The 17861-nt window shown below is 37.6% G+C and overlaps 1 protein-coding gene across 1 annotated transcript in view; it reads left to right on the top strand.

Annotated features, from left to right (window-relative positions):
* LOC117409669 (protein transport protein Sec24D-like) overlaps positions 1–17861 on the top strand; it is a 50805-nt gene that overhangs the window by 1749 nt on the left and 31195 nt on the right. Inside the window, exons 2-8 of the mRNA XM_034015984.3 lie at positions 3427–3569; positions 3832–3958; positions 5163–5308; positions 5667–5951; positions 6858–6979; positions 11696–11807; positions 13798–13925. Coding sequence (XP_033871875.2) covers positions 3467–3569; positions 3832–3958; positions 5163–5308; positions 5667–5951; positions 6858–6979; positions 11696–11807; positions 13798–13925 — 1023 coding nt within the window. The 5' untranslated portion in view covers positions 3427–3466. The remainder of the gene's footprint in view (positions 1–3426; positions 3570–3831; positions 3959–5162; positions 5309–5666; positions 5952–6857; positions 6980–11695; positions 11808–13797; positions 13926–17861) is intronic.

The following is a 17861-nucleotide window of genomic DNA, read 5'->3' as shown; positions in this document are numbered from 1 at the left end:
TGTACAGAAATATCTCGATAAAATGTAAGCACTATTGGTTTATTAAAATAAAAATACTGCTTTGACTACAGGTTTTCGTTAAATGTCCGGGTGTAGCTTAGTTTAGTGCATGCCATGATACATCGTGGCCCATTGTTAAATATAGACTGAACTACAAAACAAAGTCATGTATCTAATTATATCCAGTAGCATACACAGGTAAGTGGCATTGTATTTACAGCAAACTGTCTGAAACAGTTTTATGTTAATCGTATATGTTAGTGTACGTGTATCCCCGTCCCACCCCCATAATGTAAAAAACACTGCTGCCTGAAGTTACATGATCTGCATGACAGTACCATCTTCCCGCGATACTGTATCAGGAGGCGTCTGGCTTTGACTTTGTTGACATTATGTTATCAATAACACAATTTGAGGTTATATAAATATATACAGTATATTTCAGCTCGCCTTGCACAAGACCCTGGTACTCCCCTAGGGTTTCCCGTTGCTCGTTAGGGTGAATCCCAGTGGCGTGCCGCGACAAAATGGACTGGGTTAGCAGAGTTGTCGCAATATTGTATATTTATAAGCAATATCGTGTGAAATCCAACTATCCTCCTAACTGCAGCGCTAACTAAGGAAAATTCATGTTTTGCGGTTGCTCACTAATGATTGGTTAGCTGTCAGAGCTTTAACTTTCCCATTGGCCCTTCAAGTGAGGCAGAGAATACCCTGGGAGATTTATGGCCAGCCTGTACTCACTCCTGATTGGTCGCCTGTCTAAAAGAAAGGACATTCTTCAACTCGCCGATTTGTTGAACTCATTCAAGACCTTCAACTGAAACGGAGAATAACCTCAACTGTTTTTTTCTAGGGTCTGGTCGTTGTTTTAGACATGCGGGAGAAATGCAGATCTCTTATTGGCTGATCACATCCCCTTCAGAAACCTCTAGTAAACCCTGCAAGTCATCTTGGATAAAGGCATCAGACAAATGAACAAATAATAATTAGAGTAGTATGTTTCATAGTATAAGCAAGCACACTGTACGCAAGTGAGTGAGGCAACGTTATGTCATTTGACTGACGGTTTACTTGGCACTGTCTGCTCAGCGGAGAATACCTTGAAGGTCCTGACAGCATGCCCCTGGTGAAGCCACATTCTTCTCTTTCTTTATTTTAGGAGCAATAATCATATGTCAGCTTGCACCCGATCCATATTGCCTTCAGATTATATCCAAATATAGCAGGACAGGGTGGTGATCGCTGCGTTTTTTGTCCAAAAGTTTAACCTGTTTCTATTTTTTTTTGTTGTTGTACGGAGCACATTTTTACATTTTTTTTTCACAGCAGATTACGCTCAAGTGTAAAAGTTAGTATCCATAGGTACTATTTTTTACCAAAAAAAACGCAGCGAATAAACTCTATGGTGTGAATAGCCCTTTATACTATAAAAGATGTCACCACTAATTCATCTAGTCATGTAACATTATACTTCGATTTTGTTTGCAAGAAAATATGCCACAGCTACCGTACATTTTTTGTGATACTGTATTATGGTTACATTCATGGTGCAATTCTTCTGTAGCTTTTAAAATGGCTACTACACATTTTATTGTTTCAGTACAGAATGTGGCAGTAGCATGCAGGCAGTATTCATTATCCTGCTGCTGTTTAATATAGTAGCCTACATGTAATACAAAATAAAACGAAATGCAACATATAAAACAAAATAAAATTAAAAATCATTATAAAGCAAACATAGAATGGCATTTTTAAATTGGGAGGTTTAGACAAAAACTACTTTAAATAAATACTTGCAGTGGTAGTTGTCAAGGATCAGCCGTTACTATAGACACGGTCTGAAGGGAAACAGAAGCTCTGACTAGCATTTGCACAGATGTATAATTTGGAGCGAGTAGTTTGGGAATTTAAATTATGATGGAAGAGAAGAGATGTTTGTTTCTAAAATACCCAAACCGCAACTAAACAACACTGAAAAGGGGATGTATGCAGCTGTGGGCTGGAATGGGAGTCAAAAGATACTGTCGTTAAGCGTTAGTTGTTTATTGTTTTTGGGGAACTATGACTAGATTACTTATATTTTGTATTAGTATGCTAATTCTTTGTTTTATTTCAAGTGGTGCAAACTTTGCAGTGGAGCAAATGCTATTTTGGTTTTGAATGAATGGAACTGCTTTACTTGGTGTTTAACTACTGAGAAACCCCACGCTTGTTTGGTATACTGGAGCCCTGCTTCAGTGCAATGGGATTGAAATACAATTCCTATCAGTTTTTTTTAATGGGTAGATTGCTGTATGTGCAATTATAATGACAACCCCACAATGGTAGGGCACTGTGTGTGTGTAATGTAATTGTATTTTTACAAGGGAATTATTTACTGTCAATTAAAAAGAGTGGGGGACTGTAAGTTACTGCTGCTAATGAGAAATTATGCTAACTAAATTATTTTTCTGTGGGATATCTGTTTGTGTTTGTGTATATATATATATATATATATATATATATATATATATATAGTTAAACCATGATATATACTATACTATTATTGATATACATGTATGTGAGTTGTTTTATTAATGTGTATCAATAATAAAATGAAATTTGTGAAAAATAAAACAAACAATAATTATAAAAAATAAAAAGAATTTCACGGGACTCTAGGTCTATAGTATACAGCATTGTAGCAAAGCCCTGAGTGATGTGTGAATCTGCGCTATTGCACTCTCTGATACTAAGTGATGTTGCGGTTTGCCTTCTGAAGGGAAGCCACATCCTACAGCAGAATCCACACAAACACATGCAATCCAGACAGATGAAAAGTCACCATCATTAAGCTTAGTACATTTAAGAATCAAAATCAGCATATGGGCCGCCTGGGATGTAAAATCCACAACGTTCTACTAGAGAGGTGTAAGCACATGTGGATAGAATAAGGTCACCCCCTTTCTGAGTTTGTGCATTTAAGCATCATCTAACCTCTAGTAAAGCTATGCTGTGTTTTTGATGAAACCACTTTATTTAGGTGGGCCTCTAGTGCAGTAGACTTCCATACATCTGTGATTAGTCTATATGTAACATTTCAATTCCTAATAGGCCTACCCCATTATTTCATACTATGTTCAGGCTGAAGTACAGTTAAGTGGGTTGGTGGTATGCACCATTTAACCATGTCCGTTGAGTGATTTTTCTACCTGGCCTGATTGTAGAAGCTTACAACAGTCTAATAATATAAACAACCTCATCTTCTCTGTATCATCTTGTGTGCAATATTTGCAAAGCAGCAACCAGCAAACATGTATGGGCTAGTCCATATTCTGAATGTTCTAAATAAAATACTGTACGACAAAGAACTGCTTATTTCCTGGAGATCTTTGTGGAAAGAGTCTGTAGGGTTAATCATTTACACTGTTTTAAAATTCACAGATTTGCCAAAGTCTGCCTTTTGTAATGAGAAAAGTCTAAAATGAGTCAACAAGGTTATGTCGCAACTCCACCTTACTCTCAGACTCAACCTCTCTATGGCCACTATGGTGGATCACCACAGACATTCGCTCCATCACAGCAAGGTAAGAGAATTCAAATTTAAAGAGCCGTTTTTTTTTCTCCAGTGAAATACTGTTATGTTCACAGTTGTACTTCACCTACCTTGTATTGTACAAGCAACAAGAATTCCATCAGAAGACTTCCATTTGCAACCAGACACTTTTGGTTTAGCTTGATCAAGTGATCAAATTTTTCCTTAGAATCTGGTAAAGTTGTAATCTGTATTGTACAGTATGTGATTGTAACCTTTGTAATCTGTATTTCAATCCTGGGGTTTTGTTTTAGGAGTGCTGAAAACAGCTTCCTCTGTTGGGCCTCCAGTGTCTGGCATGCCTCCACCTCCTGGCCCAAACCAGTTTAGCCTGGGTAATCAATATAATGGGTTTAGTGCAGGAGGAACTCAACCACAAAGGTAAATATCACAATAACATGTCCATCTCTATCTTTATATTCTTTATTTATAATATAATGTTGATAAAATATGTACAGTAATACTAATCATTTAATTTGTATGGGATTATACTAGAACGATAAACATTAGCAATATACAGTATATTATATATATATATATATATATATATATATATATATATATATATATATATATATATATATATATATCAATACAACAAAACGTAACAAACATTTCCTTGAAAGTAAAAGGTGTTAAATCCATTGGGGACATTACAAAAAGCGAGAACCAAATCTGCCAGGAGACTTGAATCTTAAAGTAAATTAAAGAAATATTTCAACCCAGTATTCTATGGGAAGCCATGTTGGAAATGGCTTAACATGGTGTCTGCTCTGTCTGAGTGTTGCATATTTAATTTATTTTAATAGGCTTATATAACATTACCTACCTTGCCCTACCATGAAGAGAAGAGGTCACTGATTCATATATTAAATTTTCTTTTGCACTTGCTTTAAAATAGGGCCCAAGGTGTTTATCTTTTTAAATACAGTACAGTGTATTTCTGTTGATATACAGTGGGCCCTGTTCACAAAACTGCAAGGACTGCTTCAAACTGTTTTTGAGAAGTTTATTCTCATTTTCAAAGCACCATTTGAATCTGAGAAAATGTTTCTTTAGAAAAAGTCCTGAAACAGTAATTACAGTTTAGGGATCAACACTGACATGGAGACACAGACAATAAAGAGTGGGCTTGAACAAGTTTTCTGTACTTCGGAGGAAGAGATTAGTTGGTGGCTTAATGACTATGAGTTGTTTAGTAGATATTGCATTCCTCTAATTATGCACACCGTATTCCTTCGAATTTAAGACACACTTTTTAAACCATTTTTTTCTTCTCACTGGGTGAACCTTGTTGTTCAATTTTTCAAACATGTCTTCACTCTAAGTACAACTGGTGTACAAGAGTGTAACTATAAACCCGTACCTCTGCAAAACTGCTCCTAGTGGATGGAAATACATCTGTGAGAAATATCATAGAACTGAATGTTGTAGGGGAGCAGGTTAATTTGCTTCATCTACTTAATTTTAAGCTGTACTTGGAGATAAAAAAAGAAATATCAACCACTGATTGGTTAGCCTAAGCATAATATCCAGTACATAATGCTAAATATTATTGCTGCTTTACTGAGTTTGTTCTTTTCAGATTCCTTCCTACTATAGCAGTTGGTGGCCAGCCTCCACTTTCACCATATGGGCAGCCTCTACCGACAACCTATCAAAATTCAGCCCCTCCCTTATCCACACAGCAGCTGACAAATCAGATGGGAGCCATGCAATTAAGTGGATATGGTAAATATTTGAATTTCTTCTTACCCAAATTACTTTTACAAGATGGAAAATGTTATTCTGAATACAGTGTGCTGTTTAAAGCTGGATTCCACCTGAAATATATCTCACTCTTTTACTTGGGAGAAATAAGCAACACAGAACATTCACAGTGTGGCTATGAAGTCACTGAACTATTTTAAGCGAAAAAAAAGAAGTTCAGATTTGACTAATTAAGCTTTTTTCTTTGTCACAACAGGGCTAAATGACCTCATAAAATCCTGTCATTTATATTTTCTCAATATAGCAGATGTTTATTGTCCAAATTCTTATTGTGTCACTATGTATACAAGACTAAATGCTTCCTTAATGTATTTGTCAGGACCTGGTGCAGTGCAGGGTTCTCAACTACCTCCCAGCTTAGCAGCACAGCCAGCATTCCCACCTCTCACATCACAATCAATGGCACATCCTCCTATGCCTCCAGGATCTCATGCCCCACAAATGACCCTGTCCTCCCCAACAATCGGCCCACCTACCATGGGTACAATGCCTCCGGGTCCTCCTGTTGGGGTGCAGGGTGGTTTTCCTGGACCCAATCCAGTAAATATTGGTTTTCAGCAGCCTCCAGGACAAGTTCCTCCTCATGGATTCCCCCAACAGCCAGGTAAAGTCTTTGGGCCAGATTTACAAAACATTACCTCCAGTCTGTAATTTTTCCTTTTTTTCTTTTAAAGTAAAACCCCCTGCCAAATGTGTTCTTGATTGGATTAAATGAGACATTTGCTGTTGACCTTGTTATCCTGACTATTTTCACATCTATTTGGTTGAAATCATTTATTTTCTGCCACAAAGCTCCAGGTTCACTTGCTGTGCTTCAAGTAATAGGTCCATACCTGCTTCTCTTATGAGATTATGTTGCCAAGGGGACCCTAGTACCTGTAACCCAAGAATTGAATTTACAGTATAGAGCTGGTTTCACAGACCCTGGTTATCACTAATCTTGGATTAACTAATATTATTTTGGGTAAAGTAGTCCAAGACTAATGCTAATCCAGGTCTGTGAAACCAGCCAATTTAAGTTTTCAGAATTTCCTCTGACTAAAAAGTATTACTTAAAATGTGAATTATTTCAGACAAGCAAAGTAAGGTTCATTCACTGTAATATTTACTAAAATTAATGTACCATCTTTTACTGCTTTAAGTATTCATATTTTTGCATTCTGTGCAAATTTAAAGCAATTATCTATTTTGTTAAAAGCTGCATGTTTTGTGAAGGTTACTGTTCAAGCAGCTGGAACCTTTGTTGTATTTATCCTAGAATGGAAAAACAGCACATTAGCAGTGACACTGATCCCAATAAAGAGAATGCTACTTATGACAAGCGAATAAAGTTGAAAAGTTACAGGGACCACTGGAAAATGACCAAGCATAAACTTTGTATTTGTATAAAATCTAAATAGGAAAAGGTTGCCAAGTTACCCTCAGCTGTCAAGGTAAATGTTGTGGTCCTTTTCTACCACTGTTGTGAAGTAGGAACAACTGATGAATCTGGAGTTATTTTTGGTGGCAGGTTCATTCGGAGGGCAGATGACAGGACCTCAGCCAGGTTTTCCTGGAGCTTTTCCAGGGGGCACAGCACAAATGGCTGGTCCTCATCAGAAAAAACTGGATCCTGACTCTATTCCCAGCACAGTAAGTTAATACATTTAGTTTTTTTGTTTGTTTTGCTGACTAAGCTGCATTGATTAGTTACAGAGAAGAAAAACAAAAAACAAACAAACAAAAAAACATACTAATTTAGTACAATATGGTGCTATATTATTTTCTTAAGAAAAGTTCCATGTACAATGTGCATTAATGTCTTCAGTTGCAGCTGCCATAGAAAACCATTATATACTACGGTTAACCCCAGTAACAGGTCAAATGCTCATCCCTTTCAAAGGAAAAAATCTTACTTCCAGTTTTATATGAAGCTCAAGCAATCATTTGTATTCAGTATTTCACAGCCTAAACACAATAGTTATCAAAAACAAAGATATTTGCACTGACATCACTTACAGTACTAGAGTAAACAGAGAGGGAGAGATGCGTTTCCTTTATACAAGTATTTAGATAAATTTCAAAATTCCTACCAGTGTTCCTAACATTATAACGTAAAATGTTAGTCACAAATTTTAGCTTGCTAAAGCAAGTTCTCAAAAGTAGCTACAGATACACTTTTTTTCTACAGGGTAAAAATCTTAGTGCTGCCTCTAAAGAAGAATTTAAGACAGAGGTACAAAGATCATTGCCCTAGAGTCAGAAATACTAAATGGTAATTTAAATCTGATGCAGTATTTTAATTTAACTGGACTGAAATGAACCTTAGCCCCAGTAGACTTTCATGCACTTTGGTCTGCTCCATACTATCTACTTAGTTTAGAGCTGTGGTTTGATTTCTGTTATTAATTATGTTTAAATTCCTGGGAACCTGTTCAGTGATCTCCATGCAGTAGAGATCTCAATCTGTTGAAGATTAGCATGTCAGTGCATACTCCACAACATGTGTTACCAGTATAAGAACAATTTTTTTTTACACTGGGAATAGAACACTCACTGTTTTTCTAATTACAGGAAATATTGCATATCTTTGCTATTGTTTAGCTCTTTCCAGGACATTTGTTGATGTAAAAATAAAAACATGGCTTTAAAATGTACTCCAGTTTAGCCAGCTGTCATTGGTAGTTATTGTAATATAACTTAACTAGTATAAACTAGTAGCATTAAGCCACTTTCACACACAAATGCCGGTAAGGAAAGAAGAAAATTGTGCCATCTATGCTGGTTTAATATTGTCATAACCCTTTCACACAGCCAAACCTATCAGTCAACAGATAGTGATGTATTGTGTTGCAAAAAGAAGAAAAAAAAGATACTAATATTTCAATAATTACAACAGACCAAATGATGAAAAAGGAGCGAGATATCCATGTATGCACACTCAGTACAATACTTCTGTTCATAACCCTAACTTAGCGTTAACCATTTGAACGATACACACTACACTTGGCATAAAGTACTGCAGAGTAAAGCAAACTTGGCAGAACGCTGTTACCCAAGAATCTACCTTTCTAACCTATTTTTACATTAGCCAGGGGTTTAAAAAAAGTTAGTTTGTACATTTCTAGTTTGAAAGGCTTTTTTTGCAAGATGGTTCCCATTTCAGCTCTATCTATCTATCGTTCTATTTATACATGTATGGCTGCTAATCGTTTGGTTCCCCTGGCATATTAAACCAGAGCATCTGGCTTTAATGCAAGTCATAGTAGTTTCAGATTGCTGTTGCCTGATGTAATTAAACACCATACTGCAAGCCAGCTGTTATACTATATAGAACAATAACCAGAATTTATCACACACAGGTCTATGATGTACTCACCAATTACAAACATTTTGTAATATTGTAATGTCTGTCTTACCAATTACTGTAGCTTCTCTAGTCCCCCCCCCCCCCAGGATAAACTTGAAAATGAGTTACAGATCTAGAAAGTTAGTTGTTCTCTTGGCAATTAAACTGGGAAATATATTCTTTGAAAATATGCTGTTTTATAAACACTGGCTTGACTAAAGTGCTCAAAGAAACCAGACTTATATGAAATAGAAGCAGTTTAGTAAGTAGTTGGTACTGATGTTTTGAAGTTCACTTGTATGTTAATATAGGATTATATTTATATAACTCAACATTTGTGGTATAATATAGGGCAGCAGTGTGGCGTAGTGGTTAAGGCTCTGGACTCTTGACTGGAGGGTCATGGGTTCAATCCCCGGTGGGGACACTGCTGCTGTACCCTTGAGCAAGGTACTTTACCTAGATTGCTCCAGTAAAAACCCAACTGTATAAATGGGTAATTGTATGTAAAAATAATGTGATATCTTGTAAGTCGCCCTGGATAAGGGCGTCTGCTAAGAAAGAAATTATTATTATTATTATTATAATCAAATGTCTTTCCAGAGCAAGGCAAAGGCCATGTGTTCTACAGGTGGCTGAGCAAAGCACAGTTTTAATGTCATGTTACAGTGTTATTTTCATCTTTACACAATTTGCCCTAAAGAAAAGCAGTCAATACAAACAACTGTAGAATAGTTGTTGCAAAGGCTTTAGTGCACTGCACAAAGCCTAAATGCTTCCACACATCACTTCCTCACAACCATCCTTGAGGAATCTTCTCTGCATGTTCTCTAAAATAGCTACTAAGTACAGCAAAATAACAAATCTAAGCAGAAACAACAACAAAGAATATAACAGAACACACAATTCAATATTAAACATTTAAGAAATGTAAATACTGTTGTGACAGGGTAGCGTTGCGGGCCCAGATGGTATTGGCTGGAAAGGCGACGCAGAGACAAGGAAGCTGTAGTTTAAGTGCTGCTGCGCAGTTCAATAAACAAAAAATAAATTAAAAAGTCAAACAAAACACTGCTCACAGAGCAAAAGAACATTTTAAACAAAAACAAAACTGTTCAGGCTGGGCAGAGCTGTCACTGAACTTTTCCTAATACAAAATGCAAACACACTATTAAAACTGGTTCACTCACCAACTCCTTCACCCCTAAACAAAATAATTTTCTCCTTTTTTATACCATGTGGCTGGAGTCTAATTATCACCAATTACTCAATTAGCTCCAGCCACATTCTCACATGAATTTTGGCAGGGATAGGAAATTAACCCCATCCCTGCCAACCACCACCAAATCACCACAAAACAATATTATTTACAGGCAGGGCACTGCCCTGCCACAACTGTATTACTAAAATGTAGGTTATACAGTGAAGTGTTTTTTAAACTAGGTCAGAAGTTCATGGGCTTTCATAATAATACAAAAGATTACATTTATAGATACAAATACTTTTTATGGGTTTTCCTGCACATGGAGGTCTTGGTTGTATTTGCTGGCATTGACTGCCCATTGCAGTGGGTTGTTAAAACTCTTATAACACACCTTTGAGTATGTTTGCTTTGCAAATTAAAAGCACGGGGATTTAAAATGGTTGGTTCTGATGTGCAGCCAAAACTGGTTACAGTCTTTCTTCAATGATAAGGATTTATTACTAAACTCCAAAGACTTCAAATTAAATTTGACTGTTAACCTTTTTTTCTTAGAAGTCCCTTTTGCAGCTGCTTATACCGTAGCTGTAGCTAAAGCTAACAGTACCTGCCCCAAATTGTTTTAGATCCTGATCCATGACCCAGTCCTACTGTACTTCTGAACATTGTTTAGTGTCTTCCCCTAATTGTAAATGTTTAAGCTGTGTCTGAATGCCCATTTAAAGCTGATATTTTGTATACAGACTAGAATTGTATCTACTTTATAAAACACAGCAAGAAGTATCTCATTTATAACCACAGTGGTGATGTTCACATGAATATAGGGCTGTGTCACAAAGACTGCCGGAGTGGGTGGCGTCAGACCAGATGCAGGAAATAAATAAACAGAGAGATGGGGTTTTGGTAAAGCTGAGCGCGTGATTGCGCTCAGCATTTAATAATTAAACAGAACAGAACAGAAAATAAAAGGTTGGAACACAAAAACAGGACACGGCACTTGACGCCAAAATAAACAGACAGGCAAAACGACTTGACACTAACACACAGGTGAAACGGAGACGAACAAACACGGTGAGAATACACTTATTATATTTATAATTACGCTGACGATTTTACTCCTTCTCTCTCACCCGTTCTCCACTCTCTGAACACCTAACCACGAGTGACTAAAAATGTGCCTATTTATACTGTTGTGCTGGGATTCAATTACTAATTAATTATTCACTTGAATCCCAGCACGTGAATTAATTCTGTGCAACCCCGTGCTCACATATTACATTTAACCAGCACGTGAAGTGATTTGTGCCCTCCTCGTGCCTAAATACAAATCTACACTTTTTAAATACACGTGAAACACAGACCCGTTTATATCCCGTGTACCAATGACTATACACCAACATTGACACACGCAACATACAACACAACACACAAATGCACACAGGGGCGGGGCGCATTGCCACAGGCTGTTAAAGATATTAAGTTACCTCTTAAATTGTTGTGTAAACTGAGATCATTCCATGTCTTTGCTGTCACTAATGTTTCAATTATTCTCGACTGCCTTTCGGGATTGAGTTATTGCTACAGTATTTGCCTTTTCAAATTACTTTGATTTGTTATTTATTAGTTATGTTTTCAGTATATCAATTTCAAAAGTCAATACAGCCAAGTAGTTTGATTTATACTATCAAATACTGTACAGATGTTTCAACAGCTGTTGTGAAATTCAGCACTCTCTTTTAGATTTCAGATAGAAGTGTATTGACATTAAGTTTCGTTGTTTTACATGTTAGTTAATGGGATTTCTGTGTTATTGCTGCAGACCCAAGTCATTGAGGATGATAAAGTACGAAGAGGAGGACAGACCTACACCACAAACACCAGGGGGCAAGTTCCCCCCCTTGTCACCACAGATTGTTTGGTTCAAGATCAAGGTAAATGCTTGAATGTCATCCTTTAAAAGGCATCCCTAAGAGGGGGGCTTGTTAATCGTCATGTGACCTAAAATGGATGCCATATTGGGGCATGTGACTTTTTGGGTTCCAGATGATAAAGACCTAACATTGCACCATATTCATTTGATACTCAGTACATAACTGGACTATGTAATTCTCTCAGTCAAGTTCAGTCGTACAGGAAAAATGAACCCTTTGTAGGGTTTGTTTACTTCTTAACTAGGTAATCTTAAATAAAAAAAGTTTTATTCCTAAACAAAGCAAATCCAAAGACAGTACAGGATGCAGTCACAGGATAATCTGTAAGCAAAGTTAGAGGTCTCAGCAGGTGGAATCTTGAGCAACAAAGCTGCAGGTAAACCTACAGGTCTCGACAGGTGGTATTCAGTGTTTCATCCTGGTCTCAAGATGCTGTCTGAGCTGCCAAGGCAACAGAGATGGTATGTCTGTTCCCTTATGAAATCAGAGAGTTCATTTCTGAGCTGGCATCAGTGTAGTTGTAGTTTTCTGAGCTGCCATGGCACAGAGATGGTATGTCTGAGCTGGCGTCAGTGTAGATATAGTTTTTCTGAGCGCCAAAACATTAGTTACAGACATTAATATACAGTAATATACTTGGCAGGTTACATCCAACTGGAGAGTCAGCAGGCTCTCTCCAGGACTCGAATGTTGGTTGTGAGTGTGTCCAGCATGCAGGTATATATATTTTTGGGACAAGTGGTGTGGCTGTCTTGTTAGACAAAAGACTAAAAAAGGGCAATCGGACTCTTCACAGTAGGAGTGGCGCCATTGTGTGGTGGGCAACAATGACAGCGAGAGGGGAGACATGTCTGGCAAACAATGTGCTGATTGATGTAAATAAAAGGCAATCAAGAGTGTTTGAAAATATGTTACCATTAAAGATATGTTAATCACTTCAGGACAAGCAATCACCACCTCTTCAAGACAATGGCTGTTAGACCACCTTTGCACCTCTCTTAGGAACCACATTATGCCGGTTCATACAACTCCCCAAAATAGAGTCTGGCTCCATGACTACAAGGAATAGTCTTTATAATAATTCAAACAGTATAACTTGACAAAAATATCTTACACCTTTCTAGCCAATTCTTGCACACAGCTGTTACCGCCACAATGTCAGAGCAACCTATGTCAAACTATTTATGGAAGATCCTTTATATTTGCCAGATTTTATGTGATGGTGACTATAACATTGACCTCTGTCCTACAGTAACATAACTGCCATATCAAGGTCAGTTGTCGTTTCCCTAGATTATGACTCTAGGGATGCTTTGTTTTTCTTCATAAAACTTTTAGTTTAAAAAAGATTCATCTGATTTAATGAGATTATTCTGGTGACTGGACAACTTTTACATCCAATGATTTTTGTTTTCAATATAATTTGCAAGCAATTAATATGGCCCTCCAGTTAATTAATATAAAAGACAAAAGTCAGATTCTGCACATAAGCATAACAGATTTACAGTGCATTGTACAGCGTCAAAGTCAATCAAGAACACATAATCATTTACTAATTTAGACTTTGAGCCCTTAGAGTTTTAATTGTTTACATTTTATCCAGCTACTTTGCTTTTGCAGTTTAAAAATGCCTGTGATCAGAATGGGACATGTAGATTTCAAGTGCTGTTCCTTTGCAATGTATACTTTTAAACGTTCACTTGCATACCTATTTTCAATAGAATGCATAGTACTTTTACATGTATAATACTTTTCATAGTACTGTAATTGAAATTTGATTTCAGTGTTACTGTAACTTCAATAAAAACTCACAGTATGCATTTGGCTTAGACTTCTGAAAATAAGAATTACTGATTTGTTGGTCCCTTGAGATTTGTATTAATGGGTTGACTGTAGTTAGTTGCTCACGTTTTGAGATACAAGGCTACTTAAAACTTGAAATCAATGGTGTACATGTACTGACTTAATGTGCTGATACTTGTCTTTTCAGGAAATGCAAGTCCTCGTTTCATTCGATGCACAACATACTCTTTCCCTTGCACAGCTGATCTTGCGAAACAGTGTCAAGTTCCTCTGGCAGCAGTCATAAAGCCCTTAGCAACAGTTCCACAAAACGAGGTAAGATAATATTAGTCGCGTTATATTTTCTACAGTTATTTTGTATTGTTCTTAATGTGGGTTTAATACAGTTGTTAGAAAAACTGTAATAAATAGCAGATCAAATAGAGCACCCTTATAGCCTGTGTGGTCCAGATATGTTTATTTTACTTATGTACGTTTCAAGATCTAGCATGCTCTTAGATCAGTGTGACCCTTACTCATTAAAATGAGATTTTTGTGCCTTGGATTGTTCAGATAAACAATTGTTAATTGCTACCCTGTTAGTGAAGCGAGGAAAGCAAAAAGTCAGTCCCCTGGTTGCTTAGTATCTGCAGATATCGATTAAATTGGAGGAAGAATCAATCCACATTATTTAAAATCATAAGATTCTCCACAGACTTGTCCACTTTCATGACCATTTCAAATATAGAACTTGCTGGTTTATCCTGTTATCTGCAGCAACATGGATTCAAGGCCCTCTGCCTTTCCATCTTTATGTAGTCATAAAGAAAAACATGCTTGTCCACACTGAAATGAGGGAACAGTGATTTCTATTTTAAATTTATGGGCAGATAATCCAGATTTCCTCCTCCAGTTTGCATACATGTCCAAAGAAGTATATTTCTAAGACATTCCTTATGTCTAAGTAAAAAGGAGCAACATGACGCTACAGACCTCTAATAATTGTAACTGCACATTCTCTCAGTTTGTGAGATGCCAAGTTTGTGAGATGTTTTCTGTGTTACTATACAGACGTGCATTGATAGGAAAGCCATTTCACATTTCCATACAAAGGCCTATCATGAAGATGGTTAGTGAATCATTTATTTGATGATTTGGCAGTGTTTTTGATACAGGTTTAATTTTCTCAAATTAAAGCAATATTTGCAAGATTGATTGATATGATTATATTTCTTCTAGCTTACCTGGTCAAAGGTGAATTGCATGGCATGCATTGTAAATATTTGGATAAAACATCAACATGTAATAGTGATACTTCACATCTATATTTATATCTATATACAATGAAACATACGCTTTAGGGGACTTTGTAAACTAGTAAGGCTGGGACGGTGTCTCTTTACCATTGATGCATTTTCTAAAACAGCCAATGCATCGATGTCCTTAAAGTCACCAAAACTAAGAGAAGTAATACATTTACAGTTACTGAGAATACACTGAATAGCTACTAAATAATAAAAAAAAGTTGTGGTGGTAAAAGTATGTCAAATAAATAATCCATTGAATAATTAAAAAAGTAAATCCAAATAACAGATGGTTCATCTTCAGGAACAACAACATCACTTATTTACAAAAAACAGTCCTGTGTTTGTCTCCACATTCTTTGCTGAAAACCTGCTCGCCGGGGACTAACTTTGCTGGCATGCTTAAGATGCTTCAGGCCAAGCAGGCTACTTTTGGAAAGCAATCTTTTATTGTTTTTCCACCATTCATTTATTTGTAGTGGAATAAAATTAACCCAAATACAATTACCTTACATTTTTAACAGGGTGCGCATAGAGAACTCAAGCAGGCAGAGAAAGCAGTGTCAAAAGTAACACATAAAAATAAAAAATAAATAATAAATAATATTGTGATGGTGCAGTGTGTGTGGAGGTGGAACACACATCACAGAGTCACTTTATAGAGGTGAAAAACCTCTACCACAATGGTAGAGGGTGAATTTTATTAAAAGGGAAACACAGTCCAAAACAAAAGTACAAATCATAAGTCCCAATAAAGCATGTCCCTCTCAGCTCTTTGGGTGCACTTGTGGGGTGGTGAAATGTGCAGGTGCTCAGGTGCTGAAGTGTCCAGTTCAGTTGTGCGGGCCGTGTGATGTCCAAGGTGACGAGTGCTGGCAGTAGTGCGGCAGCTCCTTGGCGTCTGGCCCTGGTCCTGACGATAAATAAATCACAAACACATAGACCGCCAACAAACAAAACAAACACACAGCTCAGCAACACAGGCTTACTATTACCTCAAAGGCCCCACACTTACAGAATGACAGCCCTTATATACTAGGAGACTCCACCCCATGATCAGTGCGACTCAGCACACCTGCCAGTTGTCTAATGCAGCACAGCTGATCACAGTAATCTTGTCCCCTAATATGGTCATTCCACCCTGCACCAAGATGGCCGACTTCCTTTTCCGCCCCTCTCTCCAAGCCGGTCTGTCTCTGAACAGGCGTGCAAGTACCTCTGCTTAGCGCCCTCTTGGGTCGGGAGGGAGATTTGCAGCTCAGATCCTCACTCTCCCTGTCACAAATATACAATGCACATGCTTGACCATCAAGGTGATACGATGGATTGATGCATCGATGCATCATCCCAGCCTTATAAACTAGTAATATTTCCCTGCTATTTTCACCATATTAACATTCATTCATGATTTTGAAATATTCCGTAATGTACAAATCTAAATAGTCTGTGCCATATTGTTACTAGCAACATACAGTGGTTTGCAGAATTATTCTCCCCCCTGCAACGTTTTCACATTTTGTTGAATTACAAATAATGTATGCACAGTTTTTCAAACAAACTTTTTTTTTTTATTCAAAGCTGTAGTGGTTAAACTGAACACTGTTATATGAGGAAGAGGTTAAATGTCAGCAAAACTTGCAAAGAAAATGTACAAGATGTAATTTACTGGTTGCATAAGTATTCAGCCCCTTAAGTCAGTACTTGGTAGAAGCACCTTTTGCAGCAATTACTGCTATGCGTCTTTTTGGATAGGTCTCTATTAGCTTTGCACAGTAGGATGGTGACATTTTTGCCCATTCTTTCCAGGAAAATTGCTCCATTTCTGATAAGTTTGTTGGATCGTCGATAGACTGCAATCTTCAAGTCTCAACATTAATTTTTGATTGGATTCAAGTCAGGACTTTGACTGGGCCACTCAAGAACATTAATTCTCTTCTTGTTCAACCACTCCAGTGTGGCTTTGGCTTTGTGCTTCAGGTCATTGTCCTGCTGAAATGTGAATTTCCTCCCCAGTTTTAGAGTCTTGGCTGCCTCCAACAGGTTTTCCTCAAGGATTCGCCTGTACTTTGCACCGTCCATTCTCCACTGTATCTTGACAAGCTTCCCAGTCCCTGCTGAAGAGAAGCATCCCTATAACATGATGCTGCCACCACCACGCTTGACAGTTGGGATGGTGTTGACAGGGTGATGTGCAGTGGGGCTTGCGCCAGAATTTAGGCTTGGAATTTAGACCGAAAAGTTCAATTTTTGTCTCATCTGACCACAAAACCTTTTTCCACATGTCCGCAGTATCATCTACATGCTTTTTTTCAAACTCCATACGTGTTTTTAAGATGAGGCTTTTTGAGTAATGGCTTCTTTCTTGCCACCCATCCATACAGACCAGCTTTGTGTACGGACCGGCTTATTGTTGATGTGTGAACACTGACTCCCATCTCAGACACAGAACTTTGCAGATCTCTCAAGGTCATTGTTGCCTTCAGAGTGACATCCCGAACCAGTTTCCTGCTTGCCTGGATGCTCAGTTTGGGAGGGCGACCTGATCTGGGTAGTGTCGGGTGGTATGATGCATCTTCCACTTCTTAATGATGGACTTCACTGTGCTGAGAGGGATAATCAGCGTCTTTGAAATTTTCTTGTACCTTTCTCCTAATCTGTGCCTCACTACCACTTTATCCCTGACTTGTTTCGAAAGCTCCTTGATCTTCATGGTTGCTTTGTTGGATCACCATGTAAGTTGCAGCTTGAAAGTCTTTATATACCTGAGGGAAATTATCTGCCACTTTGAGTACACACAGGCTGAAGTGATAAAGTTATATACAAAGTAAACTCTCCTCTCCCCACGGAAAACAAACAAAACCACAGCTCTTTAGTTTAAAACCCCTCTGGATTAACCCAGGAAAACATCTAAAAATGATGCAGACAACTTAGCTGAAATCCTTAGGTTCCTTTTCCTTTCGGTTTTGAG

The sequence above is a fragment of the Acipenser ruthenus genome, chromosome 2, assembly GCF_902713425.1.
Source record: "Acipenser ruthenus chromosome 2, fAciRut3.2 maternal haplotype, whole genome shotgun sequence".
NCBI classification, from domain to species: domain Eukaryota; kingdom Metazoa; phylum Chordata; class Actinopteri; order Acipenseriformes; family Acipenseridae; genus Acipenser; species Acipenser ruthenus.
Note: the sequence above shows the minus strand (reverse complement) of the source record. Positions and strands in the feature narration are given on the sequence as shown.